Source organism: Solea senegalensis, linkage group LG16 (assembly GCF_019176455.1).
Source record: "Solea senegalensis isolate Sse05_10M linkage group LG16, IFAPA_SoseM_1, whole genome shotgun sequence".
NCBI classification, from domain to species: Eukaryota; Metazoa; Chordata; class Actinopteri; order Pleuronectiformes; family Soleidae; genus Solea; species Solea senegalensis.
The window spans coordinates 7,184,185-7,205,598 of record NC_058036.1 but is presented as its reverse complement, the minus strand read 5'-3'; the positions used below and the strand labels follow the sequence as shown (position 1 = coordinate 7,205,598).

Sequence of the window (21,414 nt, the reverse complement as noted above, 5' to 3'; positions counted from 1 at the left end):
TTTCTGAAAACAGTGACGTTTACAAGCAGAAATTCACTGATGGCGCCGTCAACCAGGCTCCCATTGGATGATACCAGCTGTCAATCACACGGGTATCCACTTTTTGTGTCACATATTTTCCTCTATTAAAACTAGTAGTGATTAAGAACATTAGCTCCCATAGACTCACCCCATCCACTTTATTCTTACTTCTGGGTTTGTCCTCAACTGGAAAGCTGGAAGAAGATTTTTTTATATGGTCTATGTTCATCCGCCAAGTTCCTGTCACTTGGGGGGGCCACATTTAAATTGTAGTAATATTGAATTAGTGCAGCTTTAAAAGAAAGTCCACAGCCGTGCGTTATCGTCGAGAGACTTTGTCCTGGTATGATTCAGATGATACTGAGTTGTTATGATTATATTGCGCTCATATATTAAACTCAGAGTGGACTGATTTATCCGCGTGTCGTAAACACCGCCCATCTGGTGCTCCAAGCAGGCGAAAACGAACGCCGACTTTTATTTGCAGCCTGTCTGACACAGATGTGATAGAAATAAGATTGAGATTGATAGGATGAAGCTTTATAGTCCTGAACTAAGGAATGTTAATCTCATGACAATATTAGAGCGATAGTAATTCTCCTTGTTTAGAAACCTTTACAGTGACATTTCACCTCATACGACCTCCGAACGTCATCCATGTTTGCAGCCGTCGTGTTTGAGATCGTGTTGATGCCACAACAAACGTATGTGAAACTGTCCTCTGCGCAGTTGCTTGGTTCACCTTTGACCCGGCCTCCGCTCACCCGGACATCATCTTCTCCAACGACAACCTGACGGTGACGTGCAACAGCTACGATGACAGGGTGGTCATGGGGAACTCGTCCTTCTCCCGCGGCGTGCATTACTGGGAGATGACCGTCGACCGCTACGACAACCACCCCGACCCGGCGTTTGGCATCGCCCGGGGTGACGTCATGAAGGAGGTGATGCTGGGGAAGGACGACAAGGCCTGGGCCATGTACGTGGACAACAACAGGTCCTGGTTCATGCACAACAACTCGCACACTAACAGGTAAAGAAATAAAGTCACCACGTGTGTATTTGTCGCGTTGTGGAACAGTGAGTGAGAAAAAGGCAGTCATGAATGGCAGTACCCATACTCTAATCCAGGGGGCAGTAAACACCAAATACAGAAGAAGAGAAAGAAACTTGCATTAATGTTCAAAGTAAATGAAAACACGTCAAAAATTATGCTTTTTGGGCCATTTTGTTGCACTTTTCCAATTCTATTGACCCCGTAATGAACCATGTCCCCACATTAAAGGCACATACTAGGGATGCATATCGGCACAATATCGGTATCGGCTTTGAAATGTATCTGCAAACACACCACGGTCAGGCTAAATACGCTGCTATCTTCTTGACTTTTATGCTGGTGCATACAAATTAAGATAATTTTTTTGAATTATCTTAATTTATTTATCTATATCAAGGCCAATACCAATATATCGGCATATCGACTATTATAGTTTAAGTATAGTTACTGCTGAAGCAGAGCAGCCATGGAATAGCTAGACACATGTCTGTCTGTGATGATGATGATGTTGTGATGGCGCAGGACGGACGGCGGCATCAGTAAAGGAGCCACGATCGGAGTGCTGCTTGACTTCACGCGCAGGATCGTCATCTTCCTCATCAACGATGAGCAGCAGGGTCCCGTCGCGTTCGAAGGGCTGGAGGGCGTCTATTACCCTGCTATCAGCCTCAACCGAAATGTCCAGGTACCCGGCTGAACAAAGTTCATTTCAACAGCTTCTCTTTCTGACCCATGCCACTTTAGGAATTGTGTGGTTTTGGCATCGTTTTATACTTCACTAGGATTCAAAAGATGACGTTTTGTGAGGTTTGTTGTCACCTTTGTGGATGAAATGAGTCAAATTTGGGTTCACCTTTAGGCAATACAGCATATTATACATTATAATGCACTGCACACATATCTGGAGGGATTTCCAGGAGAGATATTTCAGAAAGGGAGTTATAATCAAAGCTGCAGCAGTGGAACTATCACATCATTGAAGCTCATTATAAGCACCTTAGTGAACGTTGTCTTTTTAAAGGGTTATCGCGTTGTAAAACTGTACCTGCGTATTGTTACTGCATTATTTAGCAGCGTAATCTGCAGTGGCGTGCAAGAGACCATATAGTAACTGCTGAACCTCCCCGAGTCATTTATCATCACTGATGTATGTGAAAACACCCTGGAGATGTTTTATAGCTTCACCCTCTCTCTGAGCTCACGGATTCTCGCTGCAAGCGAAAACCAGGGGGTTTTACTTCAATAACGTAGCTCAAGTGCAGTTATTATTTATTTAAAAGAAGAAAAAAAAATGTTTTTCAAGTTTTACAAATATGGAATCGGAAAAAGAAACCTTGAAAGGAAAAAGACACAACAACAGTCTCAGGCATTTCTCCCAGATTAAGTACAGTCTCTGGGTGATGGAAGCGACAGTTCAACAGCTCCACCTGCAGGCAGTCAATCAAACACACTTTGACCACATTATTAACCCACATATTTGTATTTAAATGCATTTTTCTGCAGGTCACGCTGCACACTGGACTACCCATCCCTGATTTCTACACACCCGGGGAGGCCGACGCGACCGGCTCTGTGTGCTAAAGGCACAACACCCAGTTTGGCTAAAAACCTCTCTCTTTATCCTTTATCCTGCCGGTCCAAAAACTATGATCCCAGCCTCTTCTTCTCCTCTTGTCCCCCTGACCGGCTGACCCCTGACTCTCTGTATCAGGCCCCATCTAGCGCTAAGCCATGCCTTTATCATGCCTAAACCTCAGACACGTGGACCACCTGCAGAATACTAAAGTCTAAAAGGATGATGTTTATGATGGCGATAGCACTCGTACCATGATCGTTAGCTGATGGCTAATGGATCTGGAACTGATCTTGAATGTTATTGTACATTGATTTTAATATGTGTTTAAATATGTTACTCATATTTTGGGGATATGCTTAGTTGCTCTTATGCCAAGAATTAGAAGAGAGTATTTGTATCACTGTCATTTTTGTCCATTAAATATGTACCTACGGCCGGCAGCTAACTGAGCTTAGCTTAGCGTAACGTCTCAAAAAAGCTACCGTGGCTATGTCCAAAGTTCAAACACACCTCTGCCGACAACTTTAAGGGTCATACATTCCACATTCACTCTTGTTTCGGTCGAAAGAGACAGTGAAGAAAACGATAGCCATAGAAACCCGCTTGAGTTTATGTAAAAACTACTGCTCAACGCAAGAAACTGACTTATTTGCTCAACCCTCCGTTTTTTCCAACCATGTCAGGAAACTACGGTGGCCTTCGAAGTCCAGAAAAGATGTAAACGCTCTTTCAACTCCCAATTACTTTCTCTTGAGTTTCCGTTTTCTTCTTCATTGGTTTAAGTATCAGGTTTATGCGGTTTCAAAATGGGGAAGTCTGTCTGTTCTCGCCTGCTGCTTTAACATGGCGGCACAAAATGGCTGCCTCCTTAAAACAAGTCCCATTTTTTTTCTTCTTTTTTTTTAAATAATAGATTCATTTTGCATCAGATAAGTTTATACAGTGAACTATTATGATTCTGTATCAAATCAAAGGGTTTTGTTTCACATATAAAAGGAAAACTACAAAAACCAAAGAATTTTAAATTGAAATGGCATCAAACACACAGGTGGTAGGTATTCAATTTGTGCCAATTGGCCCCTAAAATGTTACAATAGACCTTTAATACGTTGGGTGTTTGGTGTCTATTTTCTGATTTTGGCCGAAATTGCTAAGCTAAGCTAACTACCTGCTGTGGCTTCACATTTATTTTGCAGGGATCAATACAAAAAGTAGGAAGGTCATTTTCCAGTTCAGTATATTTATTTGTCATCGTTATTCTCTTTTTTATATATACAAACACACAAAATATCTTACGTATCATCTGCCACCTGTCATCTCCACTGAAACACCAGGGGGCGTATGAGAGGCCTTGTGTGTGTGAATATGTGTGAGGGAGGGTGGGTTCAGGGCGACCCGGACCAGAGCAATAGCCCCAGATTCTCAGCTGCATCACCGTCGCGCCGCCGTCCTCGTAAATGAGATGCTTTTTCTTCGTGGCCGAGCTCGTGTGAACCTTCTGTTTCGTTCATAGAAGAAAAACAACAAACAAAACGAACAAAAACAAAACAAAAAACAGCGTTGGTGTTTAAAGAGCGAGGCCTTCGCGCTCTGCTGCGTCAGGATGTTTGTTTTAATGTATCATAAAAGCAGGTGTGAGTTGACAGTGAAGCTGCTTGAATACGGTGCTACAGCGGCTCGTTTCGTTTCGGCTTTTTTTTTTTTACCGTAGGTGACTGAATCTTGGTAGTTTTATATGATATTGTTACGGAGATGATATATATATATATATCGCAAAGACGTGTATAGCCAAATAAGTTAATGAGGTTTTTCATTGAGAATTTCACAATTTGTTCCTGTGTCCTGTTGTTACAGAATGAAAGTGGAAAAAAAAGTAGTTTGTGAAAAAACTAAAGAAACAGTGAATGTCCGACGAAAGCAACAGGAACGGCGACGATGCTCTGGGATTATTTTTGTGTAATCACATTTACAACAGTGTCCTCAACTGCTAATCTGTACCATTTCTACATTTCTCCAATTTACTCACTAAAACAAAAATACTGTGATGGCTGATGATGAGGTGTCACTAGTTATTTCACCATTCAATTCTTCCTCAGGGGGACATGTGTACGTTTTATGAAAGTTTTATGGCATTTCATCCGACGATTGTTGACATATTTTAATTCAAAACCATAAGAAAGTCTCCTGGTGGAACTACCACCGTTTGTGGTAGTTCTTTGTTTCTCACAGATCTGCACAAATGTCACACAGTAATGTTATTTTTTAAATGTCCATTCAAATTTGTCTGGGTCAATTCGAGGGAACTGTTGCACATGAAACATGCACAAGAAACCGCTTCCCTCCGCATCGTCGCCCCTGATACAAACAGTTACACGTCTCGCATTTTCATACGGTGCTATCATGTGTTTGAGCTTCATGAGTGTGCCTTGTTCCCCCTCTTCAATACCCAAAACAGTTCTCTGAGACTTTGCTACGAGAGTCAACCTCAACATCTGTGATGCCTGACTTCACCTGCTGCTGCACAGTTTTTTTTTTTTACCATTTAAAGGGCAAAATTCAACTATTATTAATATTTGCAAGTACTAAATAGAATACTACAAAATTTTTACTTTACTCTTTCCCTGGGATGTTTACACTGGTTAAGTCATCTTGGACCGACATCACACGGCTTCTAAAATGCCTGAACCCTTTTTACGTGACGTAAAAACTTGTGGCGTGTGCATGTGTGCTTACACGGTGATCGGTTAAACACAGCTATTGCAGCAGCTTTGCACAGGCTTCGGTGCAAGGCTGAGTTCAAGCGTCGACTTATGCAACATTTAATTTGCATAAAAAGGTAAAGCCTCTTGTCTGGCCGTAATTATATAAAAAAACACAGTATAATAGCAGCTCGTTCAGCAGTGGGTCACTGACTCAAACACAGTCAAAACATTACACAACCTGAGATTCTATGGGGGGGGGGAAATCTACTATAATTTAGCAAAATATTTTATTAAAAGTCCATACAGTATATCCAGACACACACCCATATGTTTCTTTTTAATAGGTGTATCATGGTCTATGTGACGACATGAACTCCTTAGGTTCAAATGGAAGTGTGTGTTTCACATTAAAGGGTTAAGAAGAAAAAGTGTGTGATTGTAACAGTTTTTATTTGTAAAACCAGCCAAACACACTGTAACCACATGAAAGACGTGATTCTCTCGCACAGCCTCATCAACACTTATATGAATTATTGATGAATTATTGATTAAACGTACACACAGTCGCTGGGCGACTCGAGGTGTTGTATCTTCAAAATGTACATACAGTATGCGCGTGTGTGTGTGTGTGTGTGTGTGACCTGCATTACAACCATACTTTGAATGGAGGTGGATTGTCATCACTCAATATTATTAGTTACAGTGATACTGAAATATGTCTACGGAGAATTTTATGAATATAAAATGTTACATACATTGTCATAATTTTAAGATGTTTATGTTTATTCGGATTCTTATGATTATATTTGTCAGTCATGACCATATTACTGCTAATATTATGATTTAAAGTGTAATATGAGGCTCTGTGTTTTATGTACATGTGAATATTCAATAAAAATAGGTGTCAACAAAGTACTTGTCCTGGTCATGTCATGCAGATCTCGACAAAATGATCAAATATTCTGGATAAATGTTTAGTTTAAATCACTACATGATGAAGGTTTATCTTATTACCAACAGCAGTGACTTTTTGCATTCATATGTTTTGTGTAGTGTCACTCTAAAAATCAATTTCCTCAAAAAATGTTCCATTTGTTCAAACTTATGTGAAACAATAGTTATTTTTAAATAATTAATCCTGTTCCAAAACAGATTTTAAAACCTTTTTTATACTTTGGCTTTCAACCCATTATGAAGCGTTGATTTAATCTGTTTTATAGTTTATTTGTGTTTTTATACTTTCTCCAGTATTTTACTGTTTATTCTTGGGTTTGTTAGGTCTTACGGTTTGGATATATATTGTATTTGTTTTATTGATCTCTGACATACAGCACTTTATTTAAGCTGTTGTTATTTTTAAAGTGCTTTCTAAATAATGTTGGATTGGATTGGACTGGATTCAATAGGTTCAGTATGGCCCTAAATTGGCCATGAGTAGCACAACACTGCCATCTGCTGGATCACCAGGAGCATTACATCCATGCAAAACAGTGGACACTGGGTCAGTGATGTTGAACAGTGAGGGAATTTGGATCCAGGTCTTCAGAATTAAAGTGTTATAACATTTTATGTTCCGATGACAAGGGGATGAAAAAAGAAGCTGATAATGGATTTGAATTGGTACATTTTTGTACTTATAGTTCTGAGTGTCAGTATTTAGCACTGTTTTTACCACAGTGCGTTATAGACAAAGACGAGTGGAAGAAAAAACATCACAGAAATACAAACATTTGGCAAGTTTCCTGCCATGTGCGTTGAAATTATCGAAACAATGAGTTATATAGTATTTAGCATGTGTGTGCAAATTATTATTATTGTTATTAATATTATTATTATTATTATTACATATTATTATCATGTATTGCTAATGAAACTAACACTGACTGACCAACATAATACTATCAATATTTTTTTCTAAATTTGGGAGGTCATTGATTGATTAATTGATTCTGTACTTGCTGCCAACATTTAGTTTGAAAAAATATGCTTTTGAATAATGTTTGTGAATATTTGTGAGTAATAATATTCAATAACTACTCACTTTCTGTACACTCCACTGCTGCCATGCACATAATACTACAAAAATACAAATGGTGTAGGCACTCTTACCTCACAAGGTTATCATAATATTTATAAAAACATATTTCCATGAACCTAATTGTATTTATTACATTTTAGTATAATCATTTAGAGTAAGACCAAATCCTTCTTATGCATAATATTAAAAATTGTTTTAGCTTGTTCCTTCTTGTTAAATGTAACACAACAATCTGGGACACAATCATGAAACTAATGGAGTAGTTTATAGCTGCAACTAACGATTATTTTCATAATCGACTTATCTGTCGATTATTTTGTCTATTAATCGTTTGGTCCATAAAATATCAGAAAACCTTTTTGATCAGTGTTCACTTCAATCTTGTTTTAATCATGAAAAAAACTTCAGACCGATTAATCAATTATCAAAATAGTTGTCGATTAATTTAGTAATCGATTAATAATCGATTAATTGTTTCAGCTCTACAGTAGTGTGCAGACGTGCTGCAGCTCAGCAGAGGCAGGACAGGTGAAACCCCGCCCTCCTGCTCTCACCCAATCAGCAGCAGCGGGAGGCGGAGACTCCTGAGAGGACAAGTGTGCTGGTGTTTCCTGTGTCAACTTCACTCCAGCAGCTGCTGCTCCTCACCACCGTCACCATCACCGACCACGGCACCGACCCCGGCACCGACCCCTGAACCCAGCAATGGCGACTCCTCTCACCGACCAGGAGAAGCGCAAGCAGATCAGCATCAGAGGCATCGTGGGCGTGGAGAACGTGGCCGAGCTGAAGAAGGGCTTCAACCGACACCTGCACTTCACTCTGGTCAAAGACAGGAACATCGCAACGCCCAGGGATTATTACTTTGCTCTGGCGCACACTGTGAGGGATCACCTGGTGGGGAGATGGATCAGAACACAGCAGTTTTACTATGAGGCAGACCCAAAGGTAAACAAAAAGTTTCATCAAACACATTTTGCATTGTGTGTGTGTGTCTGTTGCACAAAACTCTCCAAGCTGTGAGTCACTGTGTCCTGTTTACACCGTGCTTTTTTACTTGTACTTTTTCTGGCAGAATAACAAATAAATCTCCTCCACACATACTTGTTTGTAATCTCAATCTCACATCTATGTTTGTGTAAACATGTTTGTTTACCTTTTTTTTTTTTCTTCCATCCAGAGGGTGTATTATCTGTCCCTGGAGTTCTACATGGGCAGGACGCTGCAAAACACCATGATCAACCTGGGGCTGCAGAATGCCTGCGATGAAGCCATCTACCAGGTCAGACAGGAAAGAGAAGCTGTAGCATGACACAACAACAACTCACGCTCTTGTGGTGACCTTTTTTTCTTCTTCATATAATATGTGTGTGTGTGTGTGTGTACTGTAGCTCGGCCTGGACATGGAGGAGCTGGAGGAAATGGAGGAGGATGCAGGTCTGGGGAATGGAGGTCTGGGCAGACTGGCAGGTAAAATGGCTGCAAGTGTGTGAATCTGAAGGGGGGAAAACAAACAGAGAGGAAGTAGGAGTTTCCTTCATGCAAACACAAACCTTGCTCATGTATTAAAAGTCATTTGTTCCCACTACAGCCACTTCAGTTTATGTTGGCACTTGTCCATTAAATTCCTCTGCCTGCACAAACGGACATGTGAAGAAACTCGCAGCCACAGAGAGCGTTGCAACATGTTGACTGTTTGTAAATGTGCAAATAAACAGTGAACTTCCCCCCCTTGTATCTGTAGGAACCAACGCTTCACTTATCACATGTACTCTGCCTTTTTAACTCTTCACCACTCACAGCATGCTTCCTGGATTCAATGGCCACCTTGGGTCTGGCAGCGTACGGTTATGGGATTCGATATGAATATGGAATCTTTAACCAGAAGATAAGAGACGGCTGGCAGGTACGCCTGTATTCTACACACTAATCTTATCTACTCCACCCCCCCCCCCTTAAAAATGTTGTGGCAAAGATTTCTCTGCACAAACAGTGAAGAAAATCTGCTCTTATCTTTAACTTTGGAACGCCGGGATCCTCCTTGTTCTCGCTGCCGGCGGGTCAAAGATAAAATGGGGCCAAAGTGGACGTGAATTGGGTCAGAATACATCACAGGGCTAAACATTAACTGTAACGCGGTGCTGCCGCAGTGCTGCGAGCTGACGGTTCAGAGCCGCAGGGTAAACATGCGCCACCAACCGTGCACAGTGTGTGTTTGCGCCGAGGTTGATGACCACGGACGGTTTAAACCTGCTCCTCGTGAACTGTCAATGTACATTTTAGTGTCTTGCTCAATGGCAGTTGTTGTCTTTTTTCCTCTCTATGTTTTATCTTTAGTGTTTTTCCATTGCACTGTACTGACTTTCTGCAGGTGGAGGAGGCAGATGATTGGCTGAGACATGGAAACCCCTGGGAGAAAGCGCGTCCCGAGTACATGCTGCCCGTTCACTTCTATGGACGAGTGGAGGAGACGAAAGAAGGCCCCAAATGGGTCAACACTCAGGTACATAGAGCGCGTTGTATTCAGGCTGCCCAGACCCTCTAAAGCAGTCTTGTTTAAAGTACCTTAAAGGGATACTTGAAGTTGAACTCACTTTTTATAATAAGTAAAAGTCTTAAAGTGTAAGTCATTTTTCTATACTTAAGTATCAAATGTAATTTTCTGATATAAAATGTTCTTAAGTGTTAGAAGTAAAAGTAATAAAAACTTTAGTAAAGACTCTACTAGTCTATATGTGTCCTTGTGCCACTTACCCTTAACTTGACACTTAACTCCATGCTGAAGCATGTGAATGGATATGAAAGATCATCATTACCAACTCTTCTTCTTCTTCTAATTTTATTTGGTAGTAACAAGTAACACAGATAGTCAGAGGAAATGTAGTGGGGTAAAAGTTGCTAGAAATATAACAAAGTAAAGCACAGATATGTGAATTTTTCACTTAAATACAGTCACAAGTGCAACACTGCTCTAAAGTGATGATACATTTAAATTTAATTCTTTAAAATTTGTACAAGGTGGGGTGTTTGATGGGCTAGTGTAGTTTCAAGTCTTAGGTATTTAAGGGTATTCATTTATTAATTCTTGTTTTAATGGGTGTAAGGTGACTTTTACTATATAGTGTGTCTCTATTGTTTCCTTTACCTCATTTAAGCACTTTGGGACGATCAGTTTTAAATGTGCTATGTAAATAAATGTGACCTTGACCTTGACCTAGTTTCCAAATGGGGCAGTACGGTGGTGCAGCGGTTGGCATGGTGCCTCCCAGCGACAACGTTTTTTTCGTCAGACCTGGGCCTTTCCGTGTGAATTTGCAGAATGCACCTGGGTGGACCTACAGTATATGGGTTTTTTTTGGACAATAAACCACACACAACTATGAAATTTAGATTTGTGTCAAACGCAAAACAGTCGCAAACGAAATTCCGATCATTGCGAACAAATAAAGTACCATCATTTTGAATGATTTAATCGATATTTTATTGGCAACCTGTGTATTTAATTGTGTGAAATTGTGTGTTTGCTTAATTCATAAAGTGCTGTTCACTCTGCTCTCAGGTGGTGCTGGCGATGCCGTACGACACACCCATCCCTGGCTACATGAACAACACTGTCAACACCATGAGGCTGTGGTCTGCACGCGCTCCCAATGACTTCAATCTGAGTGACTGTGAGTCCTGAAGCCACTTATAATCCTCATTTTAAAGAAAGGATGATCTAAAATTGATAGAATCTGAGTGACGTGTGACATGATGTGTTGAGACCAAATTGTTCGACTCAATTGTCTGTAGTTAATGTTGGAGATTACATCGAGGCTGTGCTGGACAGAAATCTGGCAGAGAACATCTCCCGTGTGCTTTACCCCAACGACAATGTAAGTTCAATTTCTTTGAGTTGTATGAGCAGACTATGCATAATAGTATTAGGGTTGCAATCAAATTAAGCAGAACTTTCAGCCTCTTAAATGTAAATATTTTCTAAAGTCGCACATCGAGTTCCATATTTGTCCATTGTTGGTCATATTTGCACTTCATTATTCATATTTCCTGTTACATTTTTATCTATATCTTTATTGTCTTGATAGATTTTTATTGTTTATTATTACACTATGTTTACTTACTGGCTGCTACCGGGACCTCGGTCACCAATTTCATTTAATCGGCGCGTAAGTGTGTAGACTGGAATGACAATAAAAGCTCTTTGATTTTATTTTGTGGACAAAAAAAGACACTTAAGATCTATTAAAGGAATACTTCACCGATTAGCATTTAGCTTTGTTTTACTAGAACAGGGGTAGTATTTTTGAAAAATTGTGCTTCCCAACCTGAGTTCCCCTGAGTCTAGAAATGTCTTCATTTCTTTTTTGTAACGTGCCCACCAGTGACACTCCGAGCCTTGAAAGTGCAACGCTAATTCCACACTTTTTACACCCACTTGTATGTAAATGTAACAACAGTGTCCGCCATCTTTGCTAACAGATGGAAAATGAAAACAAAATTCCTTCTTACAGGGCATTAAATTAACCGCCTCAGCTACAAATGCATTTAAACCTGTTAGCGTAACTGTTAGCAAAGATGGCGGACACTGTTTACACTCTGGGAATGAGGTCCCGTCCCCTCACGAGTGGGTCTAAAAAGTGCGGCGTTAGCGTTGCAGTTTCAAGCTTCGGACCAAGTGTCACTGGTGGGCACGTAACAAAGAAAAGAATGAGGATATTTCTTGACTCAGGGGAACTCAGGTTGGGAAGCACCATTTTTCAAAAATACTACCCCTGTTCTAGTAAAACAAAGCTAAATGCTAAACTAAGGGGAAACTGAGGTTTAAACTACCCCTAGTAATGCTAAATGCAAACCGTTACTTTGAGTTAAACCATTTTGTCCGATATTTGTAGTACTTAAACTGTTAGATTCTATCATAAAATGAAATATTCCTTTTAAATTTGACATTTTATGGACCAAAACACTCATCATTCAGTCAAGAAAGTAATTGGGACTTATTCAAATAATTAAGTATAAGTTGCAGCTGTCATATCTTTACTTACATTTACATGTGGACAATAGAGAAACAGCCAAAGTACATTTCTTGGAATAAAAATAGCTATAAGCTCTTATTCTGGTTAAGTTGTTCAGAAAATGCTCCTATTATTGTTCAATTCCATCGACCTAAAATCAAACCTGAACCTTCTCCTGTGTCTCTGTTTTGTTGCAGTTCTTTGAAGGAAAAGAGCTTCGTCTGAAGCAGGAATATTTCGTGGTGGCCGCCACGCTTCAGGACATCATCCGCCGCTTCAAGACCACGAAGAAAGGCACGCCCGCTCGCACGTCCTTCCAGAACTTCCCTGACAAGGTACGCTTCTGACAAAGTGTCTCAGGGGAAGTGGGTTTTATTACAACAATTTATTTCCTCACTCTGACCAGTAGCACGGTGCCAATTTCAACATATTCACTGCTTTTTGGTAAGTTTATAGCTGGGGTTCTGTTTATGTCAAGCGGCTTCATTATTCTTCATAAAGAAGCTACAAACCTGTAAATAACATGACACAAAGCATCAACATTGAGTAAATCCCTATTTTTAATTATGTTACAGAACAAAGTGATTCCTAGATTCTCAAACTTTCTATATGGGGACCCACTTTTATAAAGATGGTAAACAATTATGACTCAAATCATAATATAAACTGTCATAAAAGCAAATATGTGCATAATGTAGGGGTCTGCATTTGCAGCCATGTTTGTAACACCTAATATAATTTTTACTTCATTCAAACTTAATTTTATGCATCTTATTTAACCCTTCAAACACAGAGAATTTAGGCTGTATATACGGTATATATATATATATATATATATATATATACAGTGTATATATATATATATATATATATTTATATATATGTATGTGTGTGTGTGTGTGTGTGTGTATGTATGTATGTATGTATGTATGTATGTATATATATATATATATATGTGTACACAGAAAAAAATTTATATATATATATATATACCAGAAAAAATAGAGAACCTCAGAAAGATGATTATGTGACGTCACCTGTGTTTTCCAGGTCGCCATCCAGCTGAACGACACTCATCCAGCCATGGCCATCCCAGAGCTGATGAGGATCTTTGTGGACATTGAGAAACTCGACTGGGACACGGTGAGAGGCTGGAATTAAGGTCCAGAAATAAAATGAATGCAGGCCGTCTAAATTCGGGTCTCATCAGCGTCCACCTTGTTTTCTCTCATTGAACATTGAACATTGAATGAGACAAACACTAGACTCCACTCTCTCGTCTCTGCAGGCCTGGGATCTCACCAGACGCACCTTCGCCTACACCAACCACACGGTTCTCCCTGAGGCTCTGGAGCGATGGCCTGTTCACCTGCTGGAGACACTTCTGCCGCGACACCTGCAGATCATCTACCAGATCAACCAGAGCCACCTCGATGTACGTACCGATGCTTTATTTTGCTGCTGTGACTTCATCTCAATCCTGTACTTATATATTTACGTTTACTTTCTATGTCATATTATGCTTATTCTTTCAATTTGCATTTGTACAAAATCATTGCTTATTTTATTGTTTTGATATTTTTTTTCACTGCTATTCCAAGTGAATTTATTTATATTTTAAACTTTTTACTTGTAGTTCTGCTCTAGGGTTTGTCATGTGTCATGTGATTTTACTTTATGTACAGTGCTTAACAATTTTTTTAAAAGTAAAATCACTGAAACATAAGTTCAGAGCAGAACTACAGGTAAACAGTTTAAAATTGTAAAATATTAGATGAGATTGATCATGTTTTAGTGATTTTACTTTTATGTACAGTGCTTAACAAATGTAGTAGACCGTCATAAAAACAAGAAAACAAAAATATTTTTGAAAACTGAAAATGTTATTGATTTTTGGGGGGCAAATAAAGTGAATTAACCTTTTTATATCAGAAGTTGAGTCAGGCTTCTCTGAGGTGTGAGAAATTATGTAAAAAAAAAAAAAGTCATCTATCCATCATTTAGCCAGGAAGGTCCCATTGAGATTATTATAATAACAATAATAATAATAATAATAATAATAATAAAAATAATGATACTAATAATAATATGTATAATTTGCCATTGTTTTCTCTTTTTGTATAACATTAAAGTTGAAAATTAATGGATAACAATAATAATTCTATTTTAGCATTAAAAAATATATAATTTTGGTGAAAGAGTTTCTACATACTGGTGAATTAACCATTACAGAAACATAAATACATATTTTGATAATTACCAATGCTGTTTATTTAGAGAAACTGTGGCTTTGGGTGGTGGTCTATTCCATTTGTTAAGCACTGTCCATGTTTGCACCCTTTAAAGTTCCATTTTAATGTTTGCATCTTTGTGCAAAGCACATTAAAAGAGCAAATGAATGGGAGACTGATATCAACGAACCACATCAGTGATTTATGACTTGACTTTGTGACTCTGCAGAAAATCGCAACCCTTTTCCCCAAAGACATGGCCAAAATTAGGAAAATGTCTCTGATTGAGGAAGACGGCTGCAAGAGAGTGAACATGGCTCACCTGTGCATCGTCGGCTCTCACGCCGTAAACGGAGTCGCCGAGATACACTCCAAGATCATCAAGACTGACGTGTGAGCCTCCCGCGCGTCATCACACGCACCTTTTTGAAAAAACACACAACCGTGTGCAAAGCGACAGACACACTGAAAAAGTCAAATACGGCAAATAAAAGCTTTTCAGAAACATTTTAAGATAGTTTAGTTATAGTTTTTACGTGCTGTATCGCTGCCAGATTCTTCCTTAGCATCTGAAATGATATCAGCGGTTGATGATGTCGGTTTCCATGAAACAAATCAAAGCGAAACTTAAAGCTGAGCACAGTAGAAAACTGTTTACCCCTAGTATAATGGCAGGTGACCTCAAATAACCCAGCATGAGCCCGGGCCGGCGTCAGCCTCAGGCAAAATATAAGAAATAAAATACTGCCCCCTCGTGGTGGGGGGAAAATCTCACAAATAAAAATGAGACATGGCTAGATAGGGTACACAGCACTGTAAATTAGGGGAATGAAAGGATAAACAGTAAAACACACATGAATATAGAAAAATGTTATATAATGTATATGTAAAAAAAAAAGTACAAAAATATGGAATAGCGATATCAATACAAATAGTGTAGTCGCAAGTATGAATATGTGCAGACATGGGTATAAATGTGAAAGAAAAAGACATAAATATGAACATGTAAAATATCTACGGGCTAAATTTAAGTGCATATGCAACACATTTTATTCTTTAAAAATGCATCGAATTTTGCTTTACCATTTTCCTTCTGCAGATTTCGTGACTTCAGTGACCTGGAACCGGACAAGTTTCAGAACAAAACCAACGGCATCACTCCGAGACGCTGGCTGCTGCTCTGTAACCCTGGACTGGCGGAGCTCATCGCTGAGGTCTGATCCAGTTGCTGTAGCAACAAACACAAAAAGTGCCAAGACACTGTGCTTTTTTTCAAGTGTTGTAAACACCCAGCGTTTGTTGTGTACACATTTCCATCTGTTTCAGGCCATCGGGGAGGATTACGTCAAGGACCTGAGTCAGCTTCAGAAGCTGAATGACTTTGTGGAGGATGCCGTGTTCATCCGTGACGTCTCTAAAGTGAAACAGGTAGAGTCTGTCTGTCTGTCTGTCTGTCTGTCTGATTCTTCACACATTTTGTTTTCTGTAAACTTGATAAAAGTCAATCTAAGTCACGAAAACGTTTATTTTAGTTTATATATTATTTTTCATTAATAAATACTGTGTGTAATTGTAGTGCAGACGCTATTGTTCAGTAACAGATTACTTAAGTCAAACCATTTTCTATTTCTATTATTTGTAATAACTAAACTGTTAGATTCTATCATAAAATTGGCTAAAAACTTTATTCACAATGGGCCCAAAAGACGGACATCAATTATTATTAGAATAAAACAACATAAAAAAGTAAAAAGTAGACGTAAACGAAAGAACTGACATGAAATTGTGATTTTTCTAGATGATTTAATGAACTTTTTTCTCATTATCAAATCTTTTTTGGTTTGGTAATCTTTGCTCACTGCTTCAACGATCATTGTAGGTAACTTATTCCTCATTGTAGTGGCTCTGTGGTTCAAGGTTTTTGTTTGGCCTGATATCCAAGTTGTCACGCAACATTATCGATGCCACTGCAGTAATAAACAAGAAAAAAAAAAGGAAAAACCACCACCGATCAACCTGTTTTCCCTGCGTGTCAGTGTAAATGTGTGCATTGCATCATTCCATTTAGCAAGTTGGACATAGTTCCTCACCCTCCTGTTCTCTTTTGTTTTTGTTTAATTTGAATAGAATTTATTGTTTTTTATTGTATGCTGCTAATTCTTATTGTATTTTATGATTCTAATTTATTTTAAGCTGTTTTATCTAATTTTGAACCTTTTATTATTATGCCTTTTATTTATTCTGTACAGCACTTTGGTCCATTGTGGTTTGTTTAAAGTGCTTAACAAATAAAGTTGGATTGGATTGTTCCACAGGACAACAAGGCCAAGTTTGCCCAGTACCTGGAGACGGAGTACAGGGTGAACATAAACCCGGCCTCCATGTTTGACGTCCATGTGAAGAGAATCCACGAGTACAAGCGGCAGCTGCTCAACTGCCTGCACATCATCGCCATGTACAACCGTATGTGAAGACACTTTGTGTTTGATAGCACAGTCCGACATGTCCCGACATGGAAAATTCCTAAACCCGACTTGTGCTTTGAGCAAGTTCATACAAATTGAATTCAAAATTTTCCATGAGGTCACGTGACTGTGATAAAGCTGAGAGCAGTTTACATGAATAATGGCTTTACTTGCGTTAAAGGAATAGTATAAAACATTTCTGTTGCACATGGGAGTAGCTTTAGATCTGCCTGCATCTGCAGCACTGTTGTGCCGCTTTTCCACCACATGGTCCAGGCAAGATTCAAACCGAGCGATGCTGAACTGTAGATCAATTAAAAAGACTTAAAAATCCCAAAAAACGTGCGTTAACCTCCAACATTTAGCAAGGAAATGTCTAAAATCTCCATATTTAACAGAGGAGTCTGGTTTATTTAGCGACATGGATCAAAACAAAACCAATTCAGCTGTACTGAAGTAATCTTTTGAATTAACTGATTGTAATGATTCAGTTACACTGAAAATGACTGCTTCACAAGTCACTAGTTTGCGTGTGTCGCGTATAAAATGAAGTCAAGTGTGTGTCGATGACTCTGCCCACATTGAGGAGGTACTACTGGAATGGAAAACGCACTAAACCGCGATGAGTCGAGCCGCGCTGTTCCGTGCCGAGGCGTGCCGGGACCGTGTGGTGGAAAAGCGGCATCATATTCCCACCCATTCATAAAAACATAAAACATTTCTGTATCTGCAGCACTTTCAGATACATGGATATACTGTATAACCAGTGGGTATCTGCACCATTATTATCAGCAGCAACACCAGCAAATGTGCTAATTTAATGATTAAATGTGAAGTTGTCATTTTCGATTTAAACATGAGCTGAGTTGGAGAGCGATCATGTGCAGATCTGTCTACATTTATTTATTTTTTATTGATTGATTGATTGATTGATTGATTTTTTTTTTAATAATCAAATTTTATTTGATTTAGAACTCACAAAATTGTACATATATGGTCATGAAAACATCCGGGAATAGCAACAACCGCCACATATCCATCAAAACATCTACATTTTTGAATAGGGATGTATGATATTATTATCTATATTGGCTTTAAAATATGTTTCCAATATTGGCAAACACGCTAAGATTCTAAATCTGACTAATGACCTAAAGTGTACAGACTGAAGAGGCTGTACATTAGGCATTTTGCATAATGAAGAAAATCTATTACATTACAGAAGAGACTAAATGAAAAAGAAATGCGTGTGTTTATGTTTTGATATTGGTTATCAGCTCAAGCTGATATTGTGTATCCCTATTAAAATATTATAGAATATTAAATATTTTGGGTTTTTTTCAACCCTATAATATTATGCAACTCAAGAAAACGTAATAACTAGTCATTAATGTCCTGTGCAAATTAATTGAGGATCAGAAAACACTGTTGCATTTCAGACTCTTCTTAAAAACTCTAATAGTAATGATTTCCTCTCGCAAAAGGCATGTCCAACCTGAAACGGGTTAAAACATCGATTCAAAGTCGCACTTGGTTTTTCTGCCATAATTTCATCACTTCTAACAAATCACTGTTTCTCTTTCCCTTCGTTTTGGTTCAAAGGCATCCGAACAAATCCCACTGCGCCGTTTGTGCCACGGACAGTGATCATCGGCGGGAAGGTACCAAAGCAAACGCGAGCAACGGATGCAGATACAAGTGCTGTTGTGTCCGTTTCATCCAGTAAAGTCATGCACTGTTGCCCTCTACAGGCTGCTCCGGGGTATCACATGGCCAAAATGATCATCAAGCTGATCACATCAGTGGCTGACGTGGTGAACAACGACCCGGTGGTGGGAAACAAGCTGAAGGTCATCTTCCTGGAGAACTACCGCGTGTCTCTCGCAGAAAAAGGTAACACACACACACACACACACACACACACACACACAGAGAAGACTGTGACATTTTTATGAAAGGCCACAACAACAGGAGCCTTAAATTTAAACAAATGTCTGTTAGATTTAAACCACTGGGCCTGAAGTCAGCATTTTCTTGTGTGAAACTAACCGTTCACTCTCCCACACCAAAGTCCATAGAGAAAATCAGTGATTTTGGTGATCCGCTGTGGCCTCCGTTCAAAATGTTATGCTACTTTGTGACGTCAGTGCTTGAAATCCTTTGTTCACATTCACCTCAGTGACACAAACTGACCACACGAGGCAGCAGTAGACCAGCAGCTCCTGTGTCCCCCCGCAAGCTAAAATCAGACTGAAAAAACAAGGAAATGTGCAAATTCTACTGTTGAAAAAACTTGGCGGTTCATCAATTTGACGGTGTATAAGCAGAAATGCTTCTTGTCCCCGCCCACCCATGTGCTGCCGCTGCGTACACACAAGCGCTCCCTCAGTTCGTTTTGCCTGACAGATTGTTTTCTTTCTCTTCAGTGATTCCTGCGACAGATCTGTCGGAGCAGATCTCCACCGCTGGCACTGAAGCCTCAGGAACGGGAAACATGAAGTTCATGCTGAACGGAGCGCTGACCATCGGCACCATGGACGGGGCCAACGTGGAGATGGCCGAGGAAGCCGGAGAGGAGAACCTGTTCATCTTCGGCATGAGGGTGGAGGACGTGGCTGAGATGGACAAGCAGGGGTGAAGAAATCTCCCTTTTTTTTTTCTTCTTTCTTCTATTTTTAGGTTGCTAATGCAAACCTTTCCCTTTCCTTCTTTTGTCAGATACGACGCCATGACGTACTACAAGAAGATCCCTGTGCTGAAACAAGTGATGGACCAGATCATGAGCGGCTTTTTCAGCCCCAAAAATCCAGAGCTTTTCAAAGACCTCACAAACATGCTCTTAAAACATGACCGGTGAGCAACATGAACTCAAATACTTCAAATGATGGAAGTCTCTTTTTTATGTTTGTCTCTGAGCTCAAAGTTTCAGATTTAACGGTTGTATTCTCTCTTGTCTGTCTCCAGTTTCAAAGTGTTTGCAGACTTTGAAGACTATATGCAATGTCAAGAGAGAGTCAGCCAACTCTATCGGGTAAAATCAGCCTTCTTTCTTTTCCTCCAAAATGTTATTTTCGTTTTTAGTTGTTTCTGATGTCATGTTCATGGAATTAAAATTTAGTTTATTCATTATTGTTCATTGAAGATACTGTGTGTAATTGTAGTGCAGACATTAAATGTCGCTTGGAGAGACATACCATTATTGTTCAGTTGTTAAACCATTATTTTTTGATTTTCATCATAAAATTGGCTCAATACTGTATAGGCCCAAAAAATTGGCATCAATTATTATGGCACCTTTTATTTTATTTTTCAGTTCCTTTTATAGTAATATTTGTAAGGTATTTTAACACCTCAGCCTCAAAATGTCTGTCACCATGTTTTTGCTTATTTTAAACATAAAGGGGCCATTCTCGTCCAGAATAACTTTCAATATCTGGCAGTTATTTACAATTGACTGCATGTTAAAATAGTGTATTAACAATTTAAAACGAAGAAAAACTAAACTTGAACACCATATTCTGTGTGTTAAATTTGACATTTAAACAGTATAACACACATATCTCAATTTCCAAAAACGTCACCGTAATAACCACATAATGCTTTCAGCTTTCAGAAACCGCTGTGTAATTACGGTAATGCAAAGATTAAAGGGTTAAAGAACAAGTTTGTGGCCTAAATAAAGCACTAATATCAGGAACTTATAGTTAAAGCAGAAGTAACAGGATATGAGGATTATAAATATAGTAAAAAAAAATAAAAAGGTTTTATTTCCTCTGAAAGAATCCAAACGAGTGGACAAAGATGGTGATCAAGAACATCGCAGCGACGGGGAAGTTCTCCAGTGACCGCACCATCACCGAGTACGCCACTGAGGTGTGGGGCGTCGAGCCCACCGACCTGAAAATCCCGCCGCCCAACGAGCCGCGAGAGGCCATCGAGGAAACGGTCAGAGCGCTGAAGAAAATGTGAGATTGTTTTAAAAAAACAAAACAAAAAAAAACAACCAAACAAGCCTGCCTTCATGTTTACAAACATTACTCAAGATTTCCAAGCACTTGAAACCACACATGCACATTTGTGTTTGTTTGTTTCGTCACTTAAACACCTTTCATCGTCACCGAACGAAGCACTGGGCATTGAAACCTGTCTGTTACAGTCCACGCCGAGCAGCAAACCAACGAGGTTGCCTACTTTCAGACGATTTGCTCAAATTCAAACGGGGCAGGAGGGGAGGGGAGATGGGGTTGGGGAGGGGAGGGGAGCTTTCACCGTTGAGGAATTCAGTGGGTCACAGTCGCGGAGCTGCTGACTC

At 39.3% G+C, this 21,414-nt stretch overlaps 2 protein-coding genes across 5 annotated transcripts in view; both read left to right on the top strand.

The window, feature by feature from the left end:
* trim9 (tripartite motif containing 9) overlaps positions 1-2,994 on the top strand; it is a 41,515-nt gene extending 38,521 nt beyond the window's left edge. For 2 of the 4 annotated variants that reach the window (XM_044047424.1, XM_044047422.1), the window contains 3 exons: positions 751-1,054; positions 1,601-1,763; positions 2,582-2,994. In XM_044047424.1, the coding sequence (XP_043903359.1) occupies positions 751-1,054; positions 1,601-1,763; positions 2,582-2,659 (545 nt within the window). In that variant the 3' untranslated portion in view covers positions 2,660-2,994. Of the gene's footprint in view, positions 1-750; positions 1,055-1,594; positions 1,764-2,581 lie in introns of all 4 variants that reach the window. The other 2 variants (XM_044047423.1, XM_044047421.1) reach the window with 1 other exon arrangement.
* A 5,008-nt stretch (positions 2,995-8,002) lies between these two features.
* Positions 8,003-21,168, top strand: pygl (phosphorylase, glycogen, liver). Its single transcript, XM_044047415.1, has 20 exons — positions 8,003-8,342; positions 8,575-8,676; positions 8,786-8,864; positions 9,197-9,300; positions 9,766-9,897; positions 10,954-11,065; positions 11,187-11,269; positions 12,604-12,741; positions 13,457-13,549; positions 13,695-13,841; positions 14,867-15,030; positions 15,737-15,851; positions 15,964-16,065; positions 16,953-17,100; positions 18,705-18,763; positions 18,854-18,995; positions 19,529-19,736; positions 19,821-19,955; positions 20,067-20,133; positions 20,883-21,168. Exons 1-20 carry the CDS (start codon positions 8,100-8,102, stop codon positions 21,069-21,071), a joined length of 2,562 nt encoding a protein of 853 aa, XP_043903350.1. The 5' UTR covers positions 8,003-8,099; the 3' UTR covers positions 21,072-21,168.
* Positions 21,169-21,414: the final 246 nt, after the last annotated feature.

What these genes read in the sequence shown, in the direction of transcription:
- pygl (XM_044047415.1), top strand. Translation starts at nt 8,100, where the DNA reads ATGGCGACTCCTCTCACCGACCAGGAGAAGCGCAAGCAGATCAGCATC. An exon ending in TGCTTTACCCCAACGACAAT is followed by an intron (nt 11,270 to 12,603) that starts GTAAGTTCAATT and finishes GTTTTGTTGCAG; the next exon opens with TTCTTTGAAGGAAAAGAGCT. An exon ending in CATCATCGCCATGTACAACC is followed by an intron (nt 17,101 to 18,704) that starts GTATGTGAAGAC and finishes TTTGGTTCAAAG; the next exon opens with GCATCCGAACAAATCCCACT.